General features: G+C 38.3%; 1 protein-coding gene across 4 annotated transcripts in view; it reads left to right on the forward strand.

Moving 5' to 3' along the window:
- Positions 1-27198, forward strand: part of SPIRE1 (spire type actin nucleation factor 1) — a 187856-nt gene that overhangs the window by 154990 nt on the left and 5668 nt on the right. For 2 of the 4 annotated variants that reach the window (XM_059409152.1, XM_059409153.1), the window contains 8 exons: positions 4592-4764; positions 7956-8046; positions 17528-17670; positions 19902-20075; positions 24102-24239; positions 24815-24885; positions 25423-25450; positions 25546-25682. In XM_059409152.1, the coding sequence (XP_059265135.1) occupies positions 4592-4764; positions 7956-8046; positions 17528-17670; positions 19902-20075; positions 24102-24239; positions 24815-24885; positions 25423-25450; positions 25546-25682 (955 nt within the window). The remainder of the gene's footprint in view (positions 1-4591; positions 4765-7955; positions 8047-17527; positions 17671-19901; positions 20076-24101; positions 24240-24814; positions 24886-25422; positions 25451-25545; positions 25683-27198) is intronic. The other 2 variants (XM_059409150.1, XM_059409151.1) reach the window with 1 other exon arrangement.

Genomic DNA, 27198 nt, shown 5'->3' on the forward strand with positions numbered 1-27198 from the left:
TAACAATCCATTCAACTTTAAGGTAAGTGTAATTTATTTTTGCAGTGTAAATAATGAATATGTAATGCCTATCACAGTCATATTTCCTCCAATCAAGTAAGGCAGCAATTGGGTGAATCTAACATATATAAAGATATTACAGAAAGTATTTAATATCATGGTTGTGCATTTTAGATTGAACCTGAGGTATGTGACTTCTGAAGCCATATCTAGCATCTTAAATGTTTTTGCTTATTTATAAATATCACCGTTTTTTTCTGAAGACATTCCATCTTATATAGAAGTATAAAGTCTTAGTCAAATCCTTTGTTTTCTCACTTGATACACTGAAGTAATAATAAGGATTTCTTCATTGGAACAGAAAGTTATTAGTAATCAAACTACTTAAAAATTTCTCTTAAAGATAAGTTCCACTGAGTCTTTTACAAATATATAGTCTGAGGTAAAATCACACACAGTATTTAGTCTTAAATGTGAAGATCATCTTGAAACCTGTTACATAATTTTTTATCAACTCCATTTATCTCAAAGCTTTGAATTCAGTACAAGGTTATTATTTCAGTCAAAGAGTTCAGTTTCAGTCAATGAGCTCAAACACAATTATCAACTTCATAGTAGTGTTCAGACAAGTAGAGAGCGATTGGGTCATTTCTCAAATCTCCTGTATTGAGAATGAAATGAACTCACGACAGCCACAGTCACTCAGCAGTATTCCCTAAACTTCAGGTCAGATTTTTGCCAGGCTTTAAGTTCCTCCAGCATTATTTAAATTATTTTAATATACTATCAATGACCTTTTATTTAAAAATTTTCTTAAGGAAAAACATCCATAAAGCCACACATCTAATATAATTTTTTCTGAAGCATTAAATATATAACCATTAAAACTTTCAGTATTCCTCCATGCATTACTAGTGGTCTCAGCCATAGGGAAGCTCTTGGAGGAATGGAAACATGAGACCCACCTCAGAAAGCCAATGGTTTCCCTTCTTATGGTACCTGCAGTGTGGGCAACTGAACTGGAATCTGGGCAGCTAAGAGGAGACAAAGATGTGTGTGTTTTAACTGTATGCTTTCTCTTGAAAGCCTAATACCTACAACAACATGAGCAATTCTATAGGAAGTGTATAAAATAACTATAGAGTAAGATCTTTTAAAATATGCTTCAATACTGTATTTGAACACTACCTTTTTTCTTGAATAGAAATTAATCAGTTAGCCTAATCTTTTCCTTCTTTGCTTTCTGGAGAACTTCTCAATTATTCTGTGAAGTGTGGCAGCCTACTGCTCTCTACACCCCCCTAAGAAAGATTTATTTAAAGCTTTTAACCTTTAAATTTGTGTAAAAACTTCCTGCTTTTGCCCTTTAGTCCCCCTCAGCACAGCCTCTCCCCCAGTTATATATATATATATATATTTTTTTTAAGATTTTATTTATTTATTTGACAGAGAGAGAGAGAGGGAAGCAGGCTCCCTGCTGAGCAGAGAGCCCGATGCGGGGTTGGATCCCAGGATCCTGAGATCATGACCTGAGCCGAAGGCAGTGGCTTAACCCACTGAACCACCCAGGCGCCCCCCCCAGTAATATATATATATATTTTTTTAAGATTTTATTTATTTTTTAAGATTTTATTTATTTATCAGAGAGAGGGCGAGAGAGCAAGCACAGGCAGACAGAATGGCAGGCAGAGGCAGAGGGAGAAGCAGGCTCCCTGCCGAGCAAGGAGCCCTATGCGGGACTCAATCCCAGGACGCTGGGATCATGACCTGAGCCGAAGGCAGCTGCTTAACCAACTGAGCCACCCAGGTGTCCCCCCCAGTTATATTTTTGTTATAGCTGTTTAACATCTGGAAGGGTAATAAGAAAAGTAACACATGTCTTGTCAAATTTTTTATGAAAATTTGTGTTAAATAAACGATTGACAGATCTGCCCATCTTCCTTTTCTTCCTTTCCTCCCTCCTTCCTTGCTTACTCAGACCCTTTCTTCTCATTCACAAGGGCATGTGCTCTGACCTTCTTGATCTCTAATAGCAAAAAGTATAAATATTAAACTAGATGCATATCATTTATAATAATTTATGTGGTTATTTTAATAATGTCAAGTAAGGTTATACTAGAACATGCTTATTCACTGAATGTTCCCTGGAAATCCACCGCTTACACTGCAAGTGTATAAAAATTGTATGTTGGGAGGGAAACTGCTGTATTTTACAGTAACTGCAGTTATAGTGCTTTCCTTCCCTCCCTCCTATCTTATTTCACTTTCATGCTTAGTGTACCCTTTACTTTCAACCACAGGAGTTTCACAGACTGCTTGTTCCATGTGCAAAGATCAGTTTCATGTTGTTGGTCTGTAAATTAAATTATGCAGTGACTTCTTTAATTTTTTCCTTTCTTTTTTTTTTTTTTTTTTTTTTTTTTTTTTTTTTTTTTTTTTTTTTTTTTTTTTTTTTTTTTTTTTTTTTTTTTTTTTGCTTTTAATTGCTCTAATTTGTTAGTTTTAAACTTTGTGTTTGACACATCATTTGAAATACTGAAGAAAATTGGTTCCACTTGCACTGAAAGAGTGAGTACAGGGTACAAGGGCAAAAAGGTGGCCTTTAGAATCAATACTAACAAAGAATCAAATATCACCTGCACCACACGGTAGCTGGGTGACTGGCTGAGTCTCCCTGGGCCTCGATTTACTTACCAATGGAGGTAAAAATCAGTGTCCGTAATTGCCAACGTTTATTGTGTGTTACCTTTAGTACACACAGTATTGAGTAAGTATTTTTATATGTACTTGTTCATTTCATCTTCAAAAGGAGCCCATGTCTGTTGTTAGGCCCATTTTACAGATGATGAAACAAGAGGTTAGGCAATTTCCTCATGGTCAGACAGGTAGCAGCAGAGCTAGACTTTGAACCCAAATCATCTGCATCTTACATTATAGTAAGGTATACTCTGTACTCTATATACTCCGTACTTTCTATTCTGTGCTGTGTGCTCTAAACTCTATAACCTGTTCCCTGTACTATGTACTCAATACTCTTCTTCTGTATTCTGTACTCTACGCTTTGAACTCTCTAGTCTGTACTCTGTACTATATATTCTGTACTCTGTACTCTATATGTAGTCTGTACACTGTTCTGTATACTCTATGCTCTGTATTCTGTGCGCGCTATATACTGCATTCTGTGTATACTCTATACCACTTACTATACACACTCTGTGTGTTCTGTGATCTGTACTCTATACTGTGTGCTCTAGTCTCTAGTCTCTATTCTATACAGTATACACTATGCTCTGTGTACTCCCTGTAGTACTGTATTCACTGTACTCCCCTCTGTACTACATACTCTAGATTATATACTATGGCCTTTAATGTTTTCTTATCACATGCAACATCCACACTTGTTACTTCTATAGATGATTTGTGACTTGGACGTAAAAACTAAGCCATATTTATTTATATTGTGTTTTCAATCCAAAGAACACGGATAATTTTGTCCTGTCTAGTATAAGCTATAACTTATACTGGTTGCATTGTCCTCCCGTGATTTGGATAGATTTTTTGCGTGGCTGTCATTTTTTCCTAATGGATACTGTCCTGTGATGCTTCTAAGCCTGTTCACGAGTATGTATTGAGTGTCTTCTTTGCCTATATACTTCCATCCTTAGGTATTTCTAATGTTTATTTCTCCCTGTAAACTTCCATACATAGCTATGCACTATGAAAAATTAAATTGAATGAATAATATACATATTCAAAATAAATTCCTTCACTTACAAAAAATATACTCTGTCCTATACTCTGTACTGTATGCTATATCCTATATATTCCTATACTCTGTACTGTATATTCCTGTATATTCCATAGTCTGTCCTGTGTGCTCTGTGTACCTTTTGTGAGAGTACTGTGTACTCTCTATACTCTGTGCTGTATGACATACTCTTTAGACCCCATGCTCTGTACTCATACATTGCGTACTTTGGGCTCTGTGCTCTGCATACTCTGTACTCTGCTGCCACATTTCTTTGATCTGTTGTATTGCCTTCGCACCCGGATCTGAATTCTGGATCATCTAAATCAGCTTTATCAAAGCAAACGTATCCCAGGTTCTTTGTGTTCATGTTTATATAACTATAGATTATTCACAATTTCGATTTTTAAATTAGACCATTCTCAAATCTTAAAGTCATATGCCTGCTATGGCTTTGTGTATGCCACCACTTTGGTCCATCCATCACTAGTTCTTCAGAGACTATAAAGTGAAACTAGCCTCTCTGGGTCTCTGCAAGATTAAGAAGGTATAGTCGGTTATCTGGATTCCTTCCAGCTCTAAATTCTAGTGTATAAATGTGAATCTAGTATTCATGTAAATGTTCTCTTTAACCTGACAGTTAATATCTAACAAAAATGTTTTTATATACCTAGGCATTATTATATCAAGCCTCTGTGTTCTATTTGTGTGACATGGAAATGCCATGTCACCTGGCTTGTGTGGTTTGTGCTCCCAAGTGCAGGTACTTAGGAAAGTGCATTTGGTCTACTGATGACCTTTCTTAGCTTGAGAAAAGGTAAGCTTTTGCCTTTCTTTTACCAGATGTAACTACCCCTGAATCTCCAAAGACTGCTGTGGAATCATCGATGGTAAATGGAGGTTTAACATCACAAACGAAAGAAAATGGGTTGAGTGCGGCACAGCATGTGCCTTTGCAGCGGAAGAAACTCCTCAAAGCCCCAACCCTGGCTGAGCTGGACAGCTCTGACTCTGAGGTGAGTCCCATGACCGCCTGGTTCACACCTCTTGACTCCACATTCAGAGTGCAAGCCCTCTCTGACCTCCTTTACTAGCCATGTGGCCTTGGTTGTTGCTTAATCTCTTCCCATCTTTCAGTCAATAAAGTTGGGATTGAAATTCATTTGTTTAGCAGGAAATGAAATAGTGGGTTACTTACTGTTTTTCAGGAAAAACCAGTACAGTGGTCATAGTTGATAGAATAAGTTCAGAAATATTTGTATGGTCTTAGATTATGGCACTAAAAATAAGTTAAAAAATGCAAACGTAGGGGCGCCTGGGTGGCTCAGTGGGTTAAGCCGCTGCCTTCGGCTCAGGTCATGATCTCAGGGTCCTGGGATGGAGTCCCATGTCGGGCTCTCTGCTCAGCAGGGAGCCTGCTTCCTTCTCTCTCTCTCTCTCTGCCTGCCTCTCAGTGTACTTGTAATTTCTCTCTGTCAAATAAATAAATAAAATCTTTAAAAAAAAAATGCAAACGTATTATCTTTAGGATATTTCCCTTTGTTTTGGGGAAGGAAAAAGAAAAATATTTTCCATGGATTCTTCTCTCTCTCACGCACACACCTACCCATAGTGAAGCTTGTTCTTTTGGTAATAGTAATACCAATGGACGTGTCTGCAAAAGAAAACTCTGCTAGGCTTCTCCAGATTTCATCTTTCCCCTGCTGCCCTTTGAAGGAAGATCTCGCATGTCCTGTCTGTTTTCCAGAAACTCTTAGGGTGCTGGTGCTTCCCAAGTCTCTCTCTCCAGCCCTTTGTCTACAGCATCAGTATTGTGTATCTCCACTGTGTAAAATGAAATTACATCCTTGCCTCCCTCTTCTCTCAGGGCCTGCCAGACACAATAAACACACACAGGCAGCCTCCCGGCTTCTGTTTGTTGTCGTGGTTGCTGGCTCCAACCACTCCATGTTCATCCAAGTTAGAATTAAGGAATTATTCTTTAATCACCCAGACTGGTTTCTGAGACAATTCTGGTCTGGCAGCCTTCAGTACCACCTTGGAGCAAAGCAGCAGTGAAGGAGCAGTAGGAGTTCCAGAAGTGACCTTGTTCCAACAAGGACCTGGTTGAGTCACTGGTCAGGATGTAGAACTAGAAAGGGCCTAGTTTAGTGAGTGTCAGAGACTAGTAACTGGATCAGACAATACAAACAAGCAAGTTTCAGAGAGCAGGCCTGGCAGTCGTTTGAGAGATCAGAGACCATCAGGATCCTCCAGCCAGGCCGAAAGTGTTTAGTTGAGGGAATGGACGTGACGGGGCAAGCAGAGTAGGAGTCCACACCCACTGACTTCTCTCTGAGGAGATCTGATCTCCCAAGTCCCCTGGTACCTTCTGAGTGTCTTTGTGATTCCCCTGGGCCAGGAACTGAGCCTAACGAAGACTAGTTTTCAAGTAGTAAGAAGTTGGGTGCAGCTGCCCGTGGTGGGCATGCAGGGGCAGAGGACCCCCCAACTGCTTCTAGGAGCAAATCCCAAAGGCCTTGCACCATGCCAGTGTCCTCACCACTTATCTGTTTCTTACTAACTAACTTGCACTCACCTGGCTGCCCCAGGATGGGCTCTTCGTTGTTCACAGTGGAAGCAAGTCAGAACAGTAAAGAGGAATGGTGTGGAACATGTACATGCTCAGAATTCTGTAAAATTGGGCTTTAAAAATGTTTCTGGGGGGAACCCCTTAGAGGCTGTGTCCCCAAGGAAGAGTGATGTTAGGCCTCTGCCTTCGGCTCGGGTCATGATCCCAGGGTCCTGGGATTGAGCCCTGCATCGGGCTCTCTGCTCAGCAGGGAGCCTGCTTCCTCCTCTCTCTCTGCCTGCCTCTCTGCCTACTTGTGATCTCTCTCTCTCTGTTCAATAAATAAATAAAATCTTTTAAATTAAAAAAAAAAAAAAAAACGTTTCTGGGGAAGGTGGGCTAAGGTATGTGAGGTGGTGTGTGGCGGTTTCTGCTATTAAAATCAAGGTGGCACTCCCCTCATAATTTTTTGGGACTACTGTGTATGGCTCCTTTTTCTTTTCCTAAGAGATACTCTTGGCTTTTATTTCCTTTTGGCCTTCCATAGGCAGAAGGAGGGCATTCTAGTTGCGCACTAGCTCTTCTGGAGATTTGTGTGACCTCTACACCATGTTCAGGGTTGGGGCTTTGGTTACATTGCTTGATTTATTCTTCATGGTATGTACCAGGAATGGGGAGGTCAGTGTTCAGACCTTCTTTGTTGGAACTGTGTGGTTTACAGCCTTTTTTCATCTCCTGTCCTTTGACCAGATCCTTTGTATGGTAGCTTGCGTGAAACCAGTGCTTTTAGCAGTAGGTTTTAGGTAAAGCTATTTTTTGTGAATGGCTAAGTGAGTTCTCAAAGTCACCTTAAATAAGTAGGTCGGAGAGAATTTTCATGATTTCTCTCACATAGTCATAGGTGAATATCTTAAAATAATTTTCTTTCTTCCACTTTTAAAAATATTTAGCAGTTTTCTGTAGATATTATAGACATACGTTTTCATGTGGTTCATGTATATCCTCATTCACATGGTAGATAATAAGTTTTTCTTGAGTAAATATTGTACTTCATCTTGGTATAATCTGAAACAAATTACGGTCTCATCTGATTGGTAATAGAAATTTAAAATTTCTTTTGCATAATGTAGACATTTTTCTAGACTCATACAATATTTTATGAAATGTTTATTTTCATCTGTTCAATAAATATTAGTATTTATTCATCACTTACTAACAGTAGGTTTGTTGCTGACAACAATGAATGAGGCCCATAGCATCTACCTTCATGCAGTTTACTAATCTATTACTTTTATAAATGTGTTAAATATTTCTCTAATAATGATATTAACCACCATTTACTATGTGCCTGGTAATGTGTTAAGCATTTTTGAGCATATTTTCTCATCTGATCCAATAATACAGTGTAAAGAGGGTATTAAACACCAAATGATGAAAGATGAGAAACTTGTTGTGTCATATCACTCTAATGAGGGACAAATCCAGAACACAAATCCAGGCTTGTCTAATTTAAGATACCTTCTAGGTCTTCTAGTTGCCTTGAACCTTTGACATAATTTGGTGCCTCACACTGAAATAAATCTGTAGTAGTAAAATTTATTAGCATGAAAGCACTAATGTCTTAGGAGTCTATTTCTCTGTCCCCACCTTTCTCAGGAGGAAACTCTACACAAGTCAACCAGCAGCAGCAGTGTGTCTCCCTCCTTCCTTGAAGATCCCTTAGTAGAGGCCGTGTCCACGAGGAAGAGTGAGTATTTGTGGTACGAAGAGCTAGCATCAGATTCCTTCAAAAACACACTGGACCGAGAATAGGGAGTCCCAAAGTGCTTTGTGATCATTTAGCGTAGAAAACTAACCCTGGAATTTTCCCTAATCAGGAGCAGAAATATTGCTATATTCCTAAAGTGACATTGATAACTGGGCCTCAGGTTCTTATAACAGATCATTCACCTTCAGGTTTACAGATAATAGTTGTAGGGAATAAGTCAACTGTCTGTGTTTTTTAGATTAATTTACCTCCTTGTCTGAATTCAAGCTGGGAGCCCTAAATAATCACACTTGTTTTCATTCCCAGGCCCACACACATATACACATATCCATACCCACTTACATGTATGGATAGTAAAAATGCCTTTATAACTCTTCGTAGGTTCTGAACACAGAATCTAAAGTTAAGTGATTTCTAGATGCTTTTTTAAAACATTTATTTATTTATTTATTTATTTATTAGATTGAGAGAGAGAAGAGAGAGTGTGAGTGGGAGAAGGGACAGAGGGAAAGAATCTTAAGCAGACTCTGCACCAAGTGTGGAGCCTGATGCAGGGCTAGATCCCATCACCCCAAGATCACAACCTGTCTGAAATCAAGAGTTGGATACCCAACCAAATGAGCCATCCAGGCACCACATTTCTAAATGTTTTTAATTATCTTTTTGTGTATAAAATCATTATAAAATATTTAAGAAATTACAACATTAAGTGAGAGGATTCTGGGAAGACGGTGGAATAAGGAGCACCAGGAATCTGTCTCTCACCTGGACAACAGTTGTACCGGCAGAATTTGTCTGATGTAAGTCCTTTGGAACTCTGAGTTTGTTGAAGGCTTGCAACTTCCAGAGGAAGATTTAGGTGGAAAATTGTGGTTAATTTCAGTCACTTTTAGCTCTTAGCATAATGGGAGCTACTCATGCCCCACGCCAGCCACATGGCAGGTAGCAGCGTACTGTTCCTGAAACAGCTTGCACATAGCTTCCAGGAGCTAGAGTGGGCAAAAAGGACCCTGGCCTCCAAATATTGGGAATCTGTCCTCTGCTACATCGGAATCCAAAGGTGTAGACAAAAAGGCAGTGATTATTGTTGCTTTGTCACAAGCTCCCTGCATGCTAAAGTGACTTTCAGGGGACCTAAAGGGCTAGCCTCCTTACCCACCTCCTTCATTCTTAGCTTTTTTCCTTTGGGGAGCCAGACATTAAACTAAGATATTCCAAAACTACATATAAAGAGAATTATAAAGTGACAGTGCATGCCCGGGAAATGGCTCATAAAAGACCTGACAGGATCTTAAGTTTACATCTCAGGCTGATTGTCAGCACAGAGACAGCCTATAGCAATCAAGAAAACAATAAACAAAAACCCTAACAAAAAGCAGATCCTGGGAAAGAAAGGGACAGAGTTACCACATTATTAGATTCAAATGTCCAATATTCAACAACAACAACAAAAAATCACAAGTCATACAGAGAAACAGGAACGTATGGCCCATTCAGAGTAAAGAAAGAAATCACCAGAAACTGTCCCAGAAAAAGAAGGGGATATACCAAAGACTTTTTAAAAACTGCTTTAAAGTGGCTCAAAAAACTAAAAGAAGATATGGAGAAGGCCAAGAATACAATATGTGAGCAAAAATGGAAAGATAAATAAAGAGCTGGAAAACCTAAAGTGAAACAAACAAACAAAAAATTCTGGAGCCAAAAATGCCAATAATTTAAATGAAAAATCCACTAGAAGATTCAATGGCAGATTTGAACTGGCAGAAGAAAGAATCAGCAAACTTGGAGATAGGACAAAGGATGGTGTCAAGTCTGAGGAACAGAAAGAAAAAAGACTGAAGAAAAGCAAACAGAGACTGAGAGACTTGTGGGACACTGTCAAGTGGACCAAGATATGCACTAGAGTCCCCAAACGAGATGAGAGAAAGAGAGGGGCAGAAGGAATAATTGCAGAAATAAAGGCTGAGACTCCCCAAATTTGAGGAATTACATGAATATAAACATTCAGGCAGCCCAGCTGAAATAAAAGAGACCCACACCAAGACATACTGTAATCAAACTTTCAAAAGCCAAAGACAGATAGAAAGACAAGAGAGAAATGAGTCACTACATACAAGAGATTCTCTAAGATCTTCAGTATATTTCTCATCAGAAACTTTGGTGGCCAGAAGATAGTGGGCCAATATAGCTTTCCACCCCACTCTCTGAAAGTTTCCTTTATACCACTTCACTTTTTATGAAGGACCAACACTAATACCTGTTTTAGCTAACTGAAAGAAATCCAAAGAAGATATTTCACTTTTATAAAATGCTTCAATTGTTTTTTTAGTTTATACACTTTCAGCTTACAAAAGGTTTCACAGGAATGCTCTACTTTCAGAGAGTGGGGGAGATCTGTATATACAGAGTGCTTAAAAAAAAAAAAATCAACCAACAGTCTTATATCCAGCAAAGCCATTGTTCGAAGTGAGGGAGAAATGAAGGCATTCGCAGATAAACAAAAGCCGAGGGAGTTCATAACCACTGGATGCTTCCCAGTGGAAAATGCTCAGAAGTCCTCCAGGGGAAATGGAAGGACACTAGCCAATAATTCAAAGCCATAAGAGAAATAAAAGATCTCAGTAAAATACATGGGCAATTATAAAAGCTAATAGTATTTTAACAATGGTTTGTAACTGCACTTTTTGTTTGCTACATAATTTGAGAGACTAAGGCACTTGAAAGAATTATTAGCCTATATTTTGGGGAAGACGGTGCATAAAAATATAATTTTGTTATATCCAAAAAGGATGGATACAGAGCTTTAGAAGAGCAGAGTTTTTGTGTATTATTGAAATTAAGCTGCTAGGAGTCCAAATCAGAGTGTTATAATTTTAGGATGTTAAATGTAGTCTCCATGGTAACCACCAAGAAAATAGTTACAGAATATACACAAAAGGAAAATGGGAAAGCAATTTAAACATTTCACTATTAAAAAAATCAATTTAACATGAAAGACAAGAATGAAGGAAAAGAGGGACAAAAGCTCTAAGTCGTATGGGAAACAAATAGCACAGTGACAAAAGTCCCTCCTGATCAGTAATTACTGTAAATGTAAGTTAATTGAACTCTGTAATCAAAAGCTGGAGATTGGCAGAATGGATAAAAACACATGCTCCAGCTATATGCTGGCTAGAAAAGACTCCCTTGAGATTCAAAAAAACAGAGAGATTCAAAGTGAAAGAATGGAAAGATATTCCATGCAAATAGTAACCAAAAGAAAGCTGGGGAAACTATACTGACATCAGACAAAATAGACTTTAAATTTAAAAAAAAAAAAAAAAAGTTAAAACAGACAGAGAAGGACACTGTATTAATAAAAGGTTCAATACAGTAAGAAGATAGAACAATTATTAACATTTTTGCACCTATTGACAGACTGTCAAAATACATATATAAAGCAAAACTGACAGAAATGAAGGAGAAATAGACAGTTCTGCAGTAATAGAGACTTCAGAACCCCCTCTCACAATAATGGTGAGAACAACCAGGCAGAGGATAAGGAAATCGAGGACCTGGATACCATGATAAACCAACTAGATCTGACAGACACATACAGAACACATTCCCCAACAACAGAATATACATTCTTCTCCAGGGCACATGGCACATTTTCAAGGATAGACCATATGTTAAACTATAAATTCAGTCTCATTAGTTTTTTTTAAGATTTTATTTATTTATTTGACAGAGACATAGCAAGAGAGGAAACACAAGCAGTGGGAGAGAGAGGGAGAAGCAGGCTTCCTGCTGAGCAGAGAGCCCAATGCAGAGCTTGATCCCAGGACCCTGGGATCATTACCTGAGCCGAAGGCAGATGCTTAATGACTGAGTTACCCAGGCACCCCCTCAATAGATTTTAAAGAACAGGTATCATACAAAGTATCTTCTCTGGCCACAATGGGACAAAGTTAGAAATCAGTAACAAAAGGAAAACTGAAAAATTCACAGAATTGTGGAAATTAACACTTTTTAAAAATCAGTGGATCAAAGAAGAAATCACTAGAGAGATTAGAAAGTATTTAGAAATGAATGAAAATGAAAACACAACATACCAAAACTATGGGGCACAGTGGTAACAGTGCCAAGGTGAAATTTACTGCTGCAAATACTTAAATTAAAAACAAGAAATTTCAATGATTAGTTGCACAGTGAATGTTCTGGTTTTAAGAAGAAGGGAAGGAATGAATGAACAAACAAACCAACAATCTAACTTTACAACATAAGGAACTAGAAAAAGAAGAACAAACTAAACACAAAGCTAGCAGAAGAAAGGAAATAATAAAGACAAAGGCAGAGATAAAATATAGAGAATAGAGAAACAGTAGAGAAAGATCAAAGAAACCAAAAATTGGTCCTTCAGAAATATCAACATAATTGACAAACCCTTAGCTACGTAGACTAAGGGAAAAAAAGACTGAAATTACTAAAATCAGAAATGAAGGGGGGACAAATTCTATAGAAATAAAAAGAGAATGTATCATGAATGGTTAGCATCAAATTGGATAGCCTTGATAAAATGGACAAATTGCTAGAAATGCCAAGCCTAGCAAGACTAAATCAGAAAGAAAGAGAAAATCTGACTAGACCAATAACTAGTAAGATATTGAATTAGTAAGCATAAGCCCTCCCTACAAAGAAAAGGCCTCTCATGCCTCACTGGTGAATTCTTCCAAACATTTGAAAAAAAAAAATACTGTCAATCTTTCTCAAACATTTCCCAGAAAATGAAGAAGAGGGAGTACTTCCTAACCCACTTTATGAGAACAGCATTACGCTGATGCTAAAGCCAAACAAAAGCTACAAGGACAGAAAACTGCAAACCAATACTGGTTTTTTTACAAATACTGTTTTTTTTAAAAGATCTTTAATAAAATACTAGCAAACAGAATTCAGCAATGTATTAAAAGGATTATATACCCTGACCAAGTAGGATTTATTCCTGACTACAAGGATGGTCCAACATATAAAAATTAATTAGTGTGATATGCCACATCAGCAGAGTGAAGAAAAACAACAATAGATTATTTCAATTGATGCTGAAAAAGCATTTGACAAAATTGAACACCCTTTCATAATAAAAAACTTCACTAACTAGGAAGAACGTCACAATAGAAGGAAACTACCTCAACATAATAAAAGCCATATATGAAAAACCCACCTCAAACATCATACCCAGTGGTGAAAGACTGAAAGAATTTCCTCTAAGAAACAGAAACAAGGCAAGGATCCCTGCTTTCATCACTTCTGTTCAGCATAGTACTGGAAACACTAGTAAGAGCAATTTGACAACAGAAAGAAATAAAGGGCAGCCAGAATGGAAAAAAAAGAAGTAAAATTATCTCTTTATAGATGTTATGATCTTTTGTGTAAGGAAACCCTAAAAGATTCCCAAAAAAAACTATTAGAATAAATGAATTCAGTAAAGTAGCAAAATATAAAATCACACAAAAATCAGTTGTATTTCTGTACACAGACAATAAATAATCTGAAAAGGAAATTACAAAAGCAATTCCATTTATAATCATGTCAAAAGGATAAAATAGTTAGGAATTAACCAATGAAGTGAAAGACTTATTCACTAAAAACTACAAAACATTGCTGAAAAAAATTAAAGAAGACTTAAGTAAAGGGAAATACATCCTGTGTTCACAGATTAGAAGACTTAATATCATTAAAATGTTTACACAGCCCAACATGATCTACAGATTCAGTGCAATCCTTATTAAAATGCCAATGACATTTGTGCAGAAATAGAAGACAATCCATTCTTTTTTTTTTTTTTTTAAGATTTTATTTATTTATTTGAGAGAGCACCGGCAGTGGTAAGGGACAGAGAGAGAGGGAGAAGCAGACTCCCTGCTGAGCAGGAATCCTGACATAGGAGGGCTCCATTGCAGGACTCCAGGATTACAACCTGCGCCAAAGGCAGATGCTTAACCAACTGAGCCACCCAGTGCTCCAGAAGACAACCCATTCTAAAATTCACATGGAATCTCAGGGGACCCAAATAGCCAAAACAATCTTGAAAAAGAACTGGAGTATTCGTGCTTCCTGATTTCAAAACTTATTACAAACTACAGTAATCAAAATACTCTGGCATTAGCATAATGACAAAGATATAAATCAATGGAATAGAATAGAGAGCTCAGAATAAACCCTCACCTATATGGTCAAAAGATTTTTGACAAGTATGCCAAGACCATTCAATGAGTAGTCTTTAAAGAAATGGTGCTGGGAAAACAGGGTATCCACATGCAGAAGAAGGAAATTAGGGGCACCTAGGTGGCTCAGTCAGTTAAGCATCTGCCTTCAGCTTGGGTGATGATCTCGGGGTCCTAGGAGGGAGCCCCAATTTGAACTTTCTGCTCACTGGGGAGTCTGCTTCTCCTTCTCCCTATGCCCCTCCCCACTGTTCATGCTCTCTCTCTCAAATAAATTTAAAAAAAAAATAAAAAACTTAAAAAATTTTTAAACACTTTGAAGATTTAAAAAAAAAAAAAAAAATGAATGGGCCCCTGGTTGGCTCGGTCAGTTTACCATCTGCCTTTGGCTCAGGTCATGAACCCAGGGTCCTGGACTCGAGTCCCACATCAGGCTCCCTGCTCAGCGGGAAGCCTGCTTCTCTGTCTCTCTCTTTCTTTCTCTATCAAATAAATAAATAAAACCTTTAAAAAAAAAAAAAAAAAAAGAATGAAGCTGGACCCTTACCCGAACATCAAATACAAAAATTAACTCAAAATGGATTAAGGACCAAAATGTAAGACGTAAAATAATAAAACTCTTAGAAGAAAAGATAGGACAAAAGCTCCATGAGATTAGATTTGGCATTGTTTATTAGATAGGACAGTAATGGCACAGATTTTTGAAAATGGACAAGTTGGAATTTATGAAAATAAAAACTTATGTACACTAAAAGATATCATCAAGAGAATGATAAGGCAACCCTCAGAAGATGAGAAAATATTTACAAATCATATACCTAATAAAGGATTAATTTTCAGAGAGTATGTAGAGAAAGTCCTGAAACCCAACAACAGAAAAGACAACCTAATTAAAAAATGAGCAAAGGACTCAGATGGTCATTTCTCCAAAGAAGATATACAAGTGATCAACAAACACATGAAAATGTTCTCAGCATCACTGATCATTAGGGAAATGCAAATCAAAACTTGAGTGAGATACTACCTCCTATCCACTAAAGTGGTTACCATCAAAATAAACAAAAACCAGAAGATAACAAGTGTTGACAAGAACGTGGACAAATTGGAACCCTGTGCACTGTTGGAAATGTGAAATGGTACAGGTGCTGTGGAGAACAGTATGGTGACTCCTCAAAAATTTAAAAATAGAATTACATATGATCCAGCAATTCTACTTCTGATTATATAAGCAAAGAGATAGACATCCATGTTCATAGCATCAGTATTCACAATCACTAAAACATGGAAGTAACCCAAGTGTCCCATCAGTGCATGGATGGCTAAGCAAAATGTGGAATAGCCACACAATGGAATATTACTCAGCCTTAGAAATGGGAAATCCTGCAGTTGCTACACCGACGAACCTTTAGGACTTTTTGCTAAGGGAAGAAAGCAATTACAAAAAAGGCAAATACTGTATGATTCCATTTATATGGGATTCTTAGAGTAGTCAAAATCAGAGAGAAAGAAAATAGAACTATAGTTGCCAGGTCTGTAGGTAGAAGAGAATGGGAAGTTATTGTAATGGTTACAGAATTTCAATTTTACAAGATGAAGAGATATGGCGATAGAAGATGGTAATGGTTGCACAATGATGGAAATATTTAATACCACTGAACTGTACAGTTAAAATTAAGACACTAGGGGTGCCCGCGTGGCTCAGTCAGTTAAGCGTCAGGATGTTGGTTTGGGCTCAGGTCAGGATATCATAGGGTTGTGAGGTTGAGCCCCGTGTGGGGCTTACACTCAGTGGGGAGCCTGCTTGCAGATTCTGTCTGTCTGCCCCTCCCCCTACTCATGTGCTTGCTTGCTCAAATAAATAAGTCTATCTTTTAAAAAAAATTTGACAGGGGCTCAGTCAGTTAAGCGTCTGCCTTTGGCTCAGGTCATGATCCCAGGGTTCTGGGATCCAGCCCCCGTGTTGGGCTCTCTGCTGAGCTTCTCCTTCTCCCTTTTCCCCTTGCTTGTTCTCTCTCTCTCCATCTCTGTCAAATAAATAAATAAAATCTTTAAAAATATTTTAAAAAGACACTAAGTATATTTTATGTATGTTTTACAGCAATGGAAAAAAGAAACTTTTCCTGGAGGAAAACCCTTATATATTAAGATATACTTAGAACATTGACTTGATTTCTTATACACATGGAGTTTTTAGTGATTAAAATTCTTTAACTGGTTATCTTGATTGACTTAATAAGATTATATCACGAACATAGTAAGAGCTGATCTTGGTTATCACCTATAATTGGTATTTGGCCAGGCTAATTAAATATTACAGAGATTCAGTTAAATCACATAATGGATTTTTGTATCTTTCTTGATTGTGGAAATTGTTTTGTTTTTATTTAGTGATTTCTCTTGGGGGGACAGTCCAAATAGATGGGTCACTTTTAACTTTGTGTTGACTTCACTTTCTTCACTCACCAAATACTACATCAAAGCTGCAGCAGGCTTACTTTGCAAAGAGAGAGTAGGAGGAAGCACTAAAAAAACTTGGTTAGAACATAATTTATTTCTAATGTTCTCCTTATGTTTTCACAATGTGAATCCAGAACCATTCAAACACTAAAACATTCTGCTTTTAAACCCTATCCCAAAATATCACTAGGCAGAAGAGAGCAGTGTTAGAGTATGAACATCAAAACTGGAATTTGCTTTTCAAAATTTAAATAGAGATCGATTTAAATCTAAGGACAAAATGTCTTGATAATCATCAAAAAGGAAAAGTTTTTATTTTTTATAGTTCATCTTTTAAAAAGGAGAATATAAAATGACTACACTTGAAAATTTTGGCATGACATGGGAGACTTTTTGGACACACAGAATTCATATTTTTACTTCTTTTACATGCCTGAAACTCTATAATTGCAAAATCCTGTGGTATATAACTTGAGGGCATTTACATGTACAAAGCTGAGACTATAATTGTGTTTTTATGTATGAATTTGGATGAATATTAAAAATATGAACTATTTTTCCTTTTTTTCCTCACTACGTCTGTAGGAAAGTTTATATTGCAGAGATTTTTGTATAGCACTCCTCATACTATCCCCATAAGGACCTCCAGTCTTAACCCTCTAATGAAATAAACATTTCATCTTTGAATGCAGTGTTTGTCACAAGTGACAAAGGGTTTTCTGTTAGGAATTCAAAATCTAAGATTTTTATTTTGTAGGAAAGTTCATTTCAGTTTGGTTCATTTCATTTCATTTCTTTAGAGCCTCCAAAATTCTTGCCCATATCATCAACACCCCAGCCAGAGAGACGGCAGCCACCCCAGAGACGACATTCTATTGAAAAGGAAACACCCACTAATGTAAGACAGTTTCTGCCACCGTCCAAGCAGAGCTCCCGATCTCTTGTAAGTAACTGGAAGGCTTCATAGTGGCTTAAGGATCAGTGAGAGGCCTCTTACCATTAGCTCTCGATGATTAGGAGGAAAAATAAACTTCCAAACGTTAAAATGAACTTCAAACAGCTTTATTTGTTTTTAATATCTAAAGAAAACCAACTCTAACATCACCTAAATGAAATTTGACCATTCCTTGTTCATTTTAAAGTACTTGTTTTTTCCAGAATACTTACCAGTGGTTGAAAATATGTATTATTATTAAAGAAATGCTTTCTTCTTTTTAAGGGAATTAGTATGCTTAAAAATTGTTAAAACTCATCAAAAGGTTGTTTTATGGAGGCAGCAATATGAGGGGAGAATTTTGATCCAATAGAAACCATTGTACATTGTTTTCAAGTATGTTTTATGATCTTGGAGCCAAAGCTGCTGTTTGCCCTGGATGACAGTTTGGCTGTTTTCCCAAGACTTGAGGTTCATCTAGTGGCTTTGATTCCGAGGACAGTAGGCCCCTGCCAAGAAGGAGTAACAGACCCTCTAACCAAAGGCGGTCTGCAAAGATTCTCTTGTAGTCCCACTTGACTTCACAAATATTTGCAGGGGAGATGAAGACTTCAATCACTCATTTTGCCAGCAACCTAATATCTAATGTTTTCTCAGGCATTCATGAATAAAAAGCACTGGAATATGCTTACTCCATTTTTTTCAGCCATATTTTTAAGCTATCTTGAATTATCAAGGGTTCAAATAAAGCAATAACAGATGTCCCTCCCTCAAAGTAGAGGAAGGTGGTGTGGTTACTATGAAGGTACCAAGTTTAGACAGCTTTATAATGTTGAAATTTAATCAGTATTTCTGTTACAAAACAGTTCGACTAAAAAACTAGTGATTATATGTCAATTCCTGACCCAGTTCCTCTAATTCCCAAATAATCACTGAAACATTGATTAAATATAGCCTCGCCGGTGGTTTACCCATAGGAAAAGAGAACTCTAACCAGACAGGCTCAAACTTCAGAATCTAAAGACTTGTGTTAATGTGAACAACTTTTTGCTTTAGCAAAATATAGTTATTGTCACAGCTTAAGTCTGTTCAAGGTCACAAGTCCAATAATCAGGTGATTCTTCTCTTCACCCAGCTTTTCTCTTAGAAGCCAGTGCATCATTTAGCTGTGCACCAGGACTTGTGATCACATGACTCCACTGTTAATGTTAAATTTAAAAATTATCAATGTAGAGAAACTGTCAGGTCAATTAGAAGAAATTACAGCTATTAGGAGAAGTTTTGAATAGAAGAGAAAAAATACCAAAGAGGTAATCGAGGAAAGACCATCCGCCCACATCGAGGGCCCAGAAGTGTTTTCCTGACAAAGGGGAACTCGTGGTATGTGCTAGGTCAGGCTGTGAGTTACTTTTTGTGGAGAAGAAGAGCAAGATAAAACCAATCTGTGGTCACAGCTAAGAGTCTCAGTGGAAGGCAGTGGGAAAGCACTTCTGTCATTGGCTGGCGTCCAGGTTCCACATGGAACCACAGCTCCCTCCAAGGGTCCAGGGCGCCAACCGAGACAAAGTCACTTCCAGGTCAGAGTAGTGACCCTTCTTGCTAGTAGCTTGTCTTGGGAAATCCATAAAGTCACACTCATCTTGCGGCAATGCCCTCTAGCTTGGTAAGTATCATTTTTAAAAAGTATGACAATTTAAAACTGTAGCTCTTTTTAGGAAAACAAGGCATCATTTTGTATTTATAACCCCTCCACTGAAAATTGCAGAAATGTCTTCACTGGTCCTCATTTTTATTTTTCTTGTGTCTCCCTCTCTTTCCCTAGGATGTTTGAAACCTAATTTTTTTCATAATTTGGTCAAATGATTGAGGATGATTGTCCATCTAAGTGAAAGGCGACTTTCAGCGCCTTCCTCTGGGAAGCTGGGGAGCAAGTGCTGCCTGGAGCTCACCCCCCACACCCGCTCTCACAGCCAAGTTAGAAATACCTTAAGCTCTGCTGTGTGAATTCCAAGAGTCTCTAGGAATGATTTCCTGGTGCGATTACTGACTTACACGTGCAGGAGCAGACATGGTGTGGTCACACACATGAATCTACGGCTAAAGTCCTCGGTGGTGTTTTTGTTTTGTTTTGTTTTTCTTTCATGCTCTGTAACCACTATTTGTAGGTCACTCACATTCAGCATTATTTTCTCCTTTTCTTTTCCCCCTACCATTTTCTTTTTCCCTTATCTATTGTTCAGGTTCCTAGGATAACCAGTGTTTGGCCAAGGACGCCTTGCCGACCACTTTTTTCTACCATACAAACAGCTTCTCTGCTCAGCTCTCATCCTTTTGAAGCAGCCATGTTTGGGGTAGCAGGGGCTATGTATTATCTATGTGAGAGAGCTTTTACCAGCAGGTGGAAATCCTCAAAGGTTGGCCTCTTTCTGCTGGTTCTGGGAATTATTTTACTCTATCTCTTTGACAGTGATACCGCAACTACCGCACTCTGAACAATTAACAGCTTAGATGGGCACTTTGCTTCTGATCGTTGATTCCAGTCTTTTGTAGGATGTATAGATGACACCATGATCTCAGTTGAAAGGAAAATGACCTTGAAAGGACAACAAACTCAAAATGCAGCATCAGATTAGAGGGACCTGTGAGTGACCCAGTGGTACAGCAGGAGGAATGCCATCTCCTTTCCGTGTACAGGGGGCACTGCCCGAGAACCTGTGGGTGCTCTCCTCCCCAGGCCCTCCCACCATCAGAACAGTGTTTGCTCCCTCACCCAGCTGACACAACAGCCTTCTTCCAGGCCACAGAGCCATGGGGACTCCCCCACCCCTGGAACCATGTCATTCCCCATTTCCTGCACACTCCACCATGAGCTCCAAAATGCTGTGCCCCCATAGCCTGTGCCAGCCCTGGGCTCAGAATCTCTGTGTTCCGCATCTTTCATAGAGCTGTGTGGTGTGGGTCAGGTGTCATGCGGTTTTTATGACAACCCACTTTGCCATAGAAATTTTAAGTTTTCCTTTTATTGATGTGGTTATTTTAAATATGTAAATTTAGGCATTTCATTTTTTAGATTTTCATACAGACTATATTTTTTAAAGGAAATATAGTATCTGCCAAACCCCAGTGAAATAAGCTTTCGTACTATGCCGCTATGCTGAAAGCTTCCCCTGCCCCCAGAGGAGCACCGGCTGCCCACTACACTAGCCTTTGCAGCTGCTCTCCTGTTCCGCCTCCTATGGGATCCTGGTTCTCCTAGGTCCTTTATTTACTAAACCTATCCTTGACAAATGAAACAGCAGCTGGTTTCTTTGTTATTCTTTATTACCCATCTTGGTTTGGAAAAGAGATTCTGAATGTAAAGGAAATACATCAAATTCTTTTCTCTTATTGTCACAAAACAGAAGAATAGATCTCTGTTCTTTTTCCCACTTTAGATCTGGCCCTTTGGGCAGTACGTGGTCAGTTAAAATTCAGGGATGGCATTTTAGCTCCTGCCACTGTTACTGCTGTTACTGAAGATCTGTTGGCATTTTCATTTTTATTATCAGTCCTCCCCAAACAGAGATGTAAGCGTATACTGTTACTCCAGGCAGAGTTCACTTTGAGTTTTAAAGTTGAATTTGACATGAGAAGAATAATTAAACTTAATAGGTGCTATTTTAATTTAAATCTGCCTTGGTTTTATTAAAAACTCCAGAAAATATTGGTGGTTTTGGATAATTTTCAAATATCTGCTACTTACAAAGTTTTTGCTCATTAAAAATACTATATAAAATAGGCATATTCCCATTCTCTCTGTGGTTCAGTAACCATAGTCTACATTATGCTCTGTAATTTCTATGCTCCCTTATTCTGACCCTTCTGAATGGCAAATGTAACCAGAATATTGAACAAAAACTCATGATTTTAGTGACATACGTCCAAAGTAAGTTCTAAAGGCTCATCTTTTCCTATAGTATATTTCAATCTTGATTAAAACTCTTTCAGATTTAGCGTCCCTTTCCTAAATTTAGGAATGAGATTGAAGCACAGGGAAGTAAGGGGATTTTAGAGGCCGTGTCTGGCTATAACAGAGTTCAGGGTGTGCGGAAGAGTGACCAAGCCCAGTGCAGAGCTCTCGCTCACTGTTAAAGCCCTGCACGCCCCTCACATTCTGGATCATTAGTGTCCCAGCAAGATCTTTTAAGGCTAAGGTGTAATTTGGTTTTGGGGATGTTGAATTAGTATTTTTTCTCAATTGAAAAAAGCAATGAAAACTAATTCTAGTAACTATTTATTACTTTCTTTCATGTTGCATTAAAGTTTTGTTGTCCTTGGGAAAGCACCAGAATTAAAACATTAGCATTTGACCCAATGGGAATTTTTTTACTCAACAGTAACCCGCTTGAAAGTTTAAAAAAGAGCAAGAACACACACAAATACAATTTCTTATTGTGTCCTGCGAAGTACTGGATTTGCATATGGTTCAAAGCAGGAAGTTGAAAGTATGCTTGACTAAGTCCCTTTGTGACTTAAGACTGAGAAGAGGGAAGTAGAACCTGTCAGTCTATGGTGTGTGCTAGGAGATCCCTGCAAATAAAAAGGACTCCCGGAAGTGTTTACCGGCCCTAGCTGTAAAGCTAATTGACACTATGTGCCATCTTCCCACCTGCACGGTACCAAATCTCAGGGAGTGAGGATCTGGCTGGTGGCTGGAATCATACATTAGATTGTTCCAGCTCAGCAGTTTTGTCACAGTTAGTTGTCAGCAAATGCACCACAGCCACACTCATTGCTAATGAATAAAAAATAAAAAAAAATAAAAAGTAGGAAAGCTGCTTGTAAAATATGTTAAAAACTGAGAAAAGCCATCATCCAGACATGTGCAGCCAGGATGCTTACCTCATGCACAATTCTAGTGGCCTAACCTTCACACAGACAGTGCATTGTTCCCACTTGACACTAGGCTACTTTCTCAGTTGGGAGCAAAACAGAGTAGATACCAGACAAGCCCATTTAATCCTGTGATCTTTGAAAGCTTTTCCCATTGAAAGAGAAAATTATGTGATGGTGATTTTTTTTTTAAAGGATTTTAGACATCTTAGAGCAAATGATATAATCTTCCCGAACAGACAGACTACCTTCCCACCCTCCAGACACTAAGCTTTTCCTCTTAAAAAATTTAATTGCAGGATTTTTTCCAAAACATTTTTAAGCAAATTTAGCCTTCTTTAAGTCAGCCTGAACAGAGATGATTTTGTATTGATTGTTAGTAAGAAACAGTTCTCCAAGCTACTTTTTTTAGTAAATGCTAATGTTTATCAAGTTTGCAACCTAGATTTGTTTCTGTTTTTTTCTGATTGAAAGACAGAACTGAATGTTAAAACTCCATAAACTGACTGCATTCATAGTCATGTGCTTTCCCATTTGGCTTGTTTGATTCCAGAATGCCTGTGAGCAATGCTATTGTGTGTGTGTGGGAGTGAATTATAATGTGTTTGTACTGAGAACATTAAGTTTCAGTGTCCCTACACCACAATGGCCCCTGTGAAGCCTGGCAGGGTGAGAATGCACAAGACTGTTCTGTCTTTCTATTAGATCCACCAATCAAGCGCAGAGCCGGATGGGGAGCAGATGGGGGTGAGGCTCTTTTATTCAGTGGGATCAGTTACATCAACATCTTCCTCGGCTGTTTTTAGGGAAACCATTAACATAAGACAGCCAGCATAAATATTTATTGTGAAATTCTTAAGATTTTCTCCACGTCTTTCCAGTGCTGACTGTGTATTCAGCGGTTGTTTCAAAGTAATAAGAGACATCCAGAGAACTGTGGGGCAGCCTTAGAGGTTGTTCCAGTAGCTCCGTGTTCCAGTTCCACCCGTACTACTAGGATTTTTCACGATGTGCTGATGTAACTTGCCACTAAATAATGCTTCTCAGTATAAATTACTAACCACCTTCTTTTGGCTATTCTGGGTACCACAAACCAGTTTTCTAAATAGTACCACTGTTGTAGACTTGCTGTTTACCTATGAGCATATAGTATACAGCACGAGAAGTAATGTCTGCATCATCATAAGCGAAAACTCACGTCAATTTGGTTTAGAACAAGAAAATTTTCTTCAAGATTTCAATGCATAGATACATAGCTCTGCTTAATGGGATAGAAACTTTTGAGACAAAATATGCACCCAAATGTGAGGAACTTTCTTTTCCTGGAAATTTCAGTAGGCTCTGACGTTTGACATGGTCCTCGGAAGCTTTTTGCCATCCATTGTCTTAGTGTAATTAAAAATTAATGTGGTCCCCAGAGTGAGCCAGCTCTATTCCAGTGTTCATTGGGAAACCTCTTTTCTTCTCTGAAGCTACTAACCAGTTGTCTGATCTAAAGGGAAATTGTGCAATGCCAGAGAAGGGGGTGGGGTGGGAGTTTCTTATTCATGTGGAATTTTGAATTTCAGGAGGAATTCTGCTATCCAGTGGAATGCCTAGCTCTCACTGTGGAGGAAGTAATGCATATTCGTCAGGTCCTGGTGAAGGCAGAGCTGGAAAAGTACCAACAGTATAAAGATGTCTACACCGCCCTGAAAAAAGGAAAGGTAGAGCTATTTCAAGTTGGTTGATAAGCAGGGTTAGAAGAATGGTCTGGTCTCTTGTGGGAGTGGTCTGCTGGCAGCCAGATGGTATAGGACTTATAGGGGATTTTAGGAGGTAAGAGGCTTATTCTCTAATACACAGTTCCTGTTCTGCCTTGCTTACAAAAAGAGGAGTATTTTTGTTTCTCCCTGAGAAATCAAAAACTGTAGAAGATTTAAAACAACCATAATAAATAATGGCATGCCTTCATAAAACCATGTCCACATTTTTAAGTCTTGTAAAGAAACTATATCTGAGAAAGAGACTATCTCAGAACCTTCTTCAGATTGATTCCATGATGGTAAACCTTGGAGAGCTATGGCGTATTACTACCTTTCAAAAGGAGAATTAGGAGTAAATACAGAGCCAAACTATAATTATCACAGAGCCAGACTTGAAAACAGGGTTTCTGAGTTCCCATTTTCCTTCCTTCTGCTAAACTTCCCCATTATATAAATGTAAAGTGTATTTAGATGTGTAAATTAGGAATTTAACTATTGGCAATGCTTTCTTCTCCCTTTAAATTTGTACTTTTTAGCTCTGCTTTTGTTGCCGAACCAGGAGATTTTCCTTCTTCACCTGGTCTTATACCTGTCAGTTCTGTAAGAGGTAAGGTTTTTTTTTGTAATTGATAACCATAGTCAAAGAAATACTGGTTGCATTCGTAGTTGAATCATTTTCCTACACAGGAACAGTATTAGAGATTACCCAACCCATTATCAGATTGTGCTGTGCTTAGGGGTTAATAATACTGATTTTTTTCAAAAGAGTAGAGCCAACAGTATTTGGAATTAAACCTGGAAAATGCTTCTCTGCATAGATTTCTTTTACATAACTAAGATCACTCTAGTAAACATATGTCCAGTTGGAACAGAAAAAAAGAAGTGATTGTCATGTGATCCCAGGATAGACAAGTAAGAAAATCCCAGACAGATGTAAGTTGATCCTTTTACAGGAAACAGTGTAAGAGTTAAGGTTTACAGATTGTCTTCTTGATGATCCACAGTTGTATCAATTTGTTACATTCTGGTAGAAAAATCAGAGGGTTTCGGCAGTTTATCATAAAAATTCACAGCCATGCAGCCATTGGCTTCTCTGACTTTGCAGTCGCATCATGCTGAGTAACATTTCTGATTTTGTATACAGGCCAGTGTGTTCCCAGTGTTGCAAAAAGGTAAGTAAACTTGGTGAAATCACAACTTGTGTTAATTTTCAGGAGTCTCCCTCTTTAACCGTACTGCTCATTCTCGGTTTTGTTTGGGGTGATAGATGCGGCTGCCCTCCAAACCATACTCCACTCTTCCCATCTTTTCATTGGGACCTTCTGCCTTGCAAAGAGGGGAAAGTTGCATGAAGCCAGAAAAGCCCACCCCTGGCCACCATCGGCCACTCCGGAGCATTGCCAGGTGAGCAGGGGGCCTAGGACCTCAGAGCATCTCTGTAAAAGAAGAATGCTCCTTTTGAGGACTGCTGACGAGGTAGGGTTCAGACTCAGGGTGGTTTGGGGTGTCTGGGTGGCTGTTTTAATATAGTTTTGACTTGGACACAGGTCTCCAAAACTTCCTAAAGGTAACTTGACAAGGGAACAAAGCTAGCTGCTTGAAGCATACTTGAATGTCATCATTACTTGTCTACTTTAGAAATAATTACTTTGGGTGTCCTTTAAAAGTCATTTTTTTCTTTTTTTTTAATTTATTTTTTATTTATTTTCAGCATAACAGTATTCATTATTATTCACCTCCCCCTTCCAATTTCCCCCAACTCCCTTCTCCTCTCTAACTCCCCATGTCCTCCATGCTATTTGTTATGCTCCACAAATAAGTGAAACCATATGATAATTGACTCTCTCTGCTTGACTTATTTCACTCAGCATAATCTCTTCCAGTCCCATCCATGTTGCTACAAAAGTTGGGTATTCGTCCTTTCTGATGGAGGCATAATACTCCATAGTGTATGTGGACCACATCTTCCTTATCCATTCGTCCGTTGAAGGGCATCTTGGTTCTTTCCACAGTTTGGCGACCGTGGTCATTGCTACTATAAACATTGGGGTACAGATGGCCCTTCTTTTCACGACATCTGTATCTTTGGGGTAAATACCCAAGAGTGCAATTGCAGGGTCATAGGGAAGTTCTATTTTTAATTTCTTGAGGAATCTCCACACTGTTCTCCAAAGAGGCTGCACCAACTTGCATTCCCACCAACAGTGTAAGAGGGTTCCCCTTTCTCCACATCCCCTCCAACACATGTTGTTTCCTGTCTTGTTAATTTTGGCCATTCTAACTTGTGTAAGGTGATATCTCAATGTGGTTTCAATTTGAATCTCCCTGATAGCTAGTGATGATGAACATTTTTTCATGTGTCTGATAGCCATTTGTATGTCTTCATTGGAGAAGTCTCTGTTCATATTTTCTACCCATTTTTTGATATGATTGTCTGTTTTGTGTGTGTTGAGTTTGAGGAATTCATTATAGATCCTGGATATCAACCTTTTGTCTGTACTGTCATTTGCAAATATCTTCTCCCATTCCGTGGGTTACCTCTTTGTTTTTTTTACTGTTTCCTTTGCTGTGCAGAAGCTTTTGATTTTGATGAAGTCCCAAAAGCTTATTTTCACTTTTGTTTCCTTTGCCTTTGGAGACATATCTTGAAAGAAGTTGCTGTGGCTGATATCAAAGAGATTACTGCCTATGTTCTCCTCTAGGATTCTGATGGATTCCTTTGATCCATTTTGAGTTTATCTTTGTGTACGGTGTAAGAGAATGGTCGAGTTTCATTCTTCTACATATAGCTGCTCAGTTTTTCCAGCACCATTTATTGAAGAAACTGTCTTTTTTCCACTGTATATTTTTTCCTGCTTTGTCGAAGATTATTTGCCCGTAGAGTTGAGGGTCCAGATCTCTCTACTTGAGAGGCTCTCTA

The sequence above is a fragment of the Mustela nigripes genome, chromosome 8, assembly GCF_022355385.1.
Source record: "Mustela nigripes isolate SB6536 chromosome 8, MUSNIG.SB6536, whole genome shotgun sequence".
In the NCBI taxonomy this organism is placed as follows: domain Eukaryota; kingdom Metazoa; phylum Chordata; class Mammalia; order Carnivora; family Mustelidae; genus Mustela; species Mustela nigripes.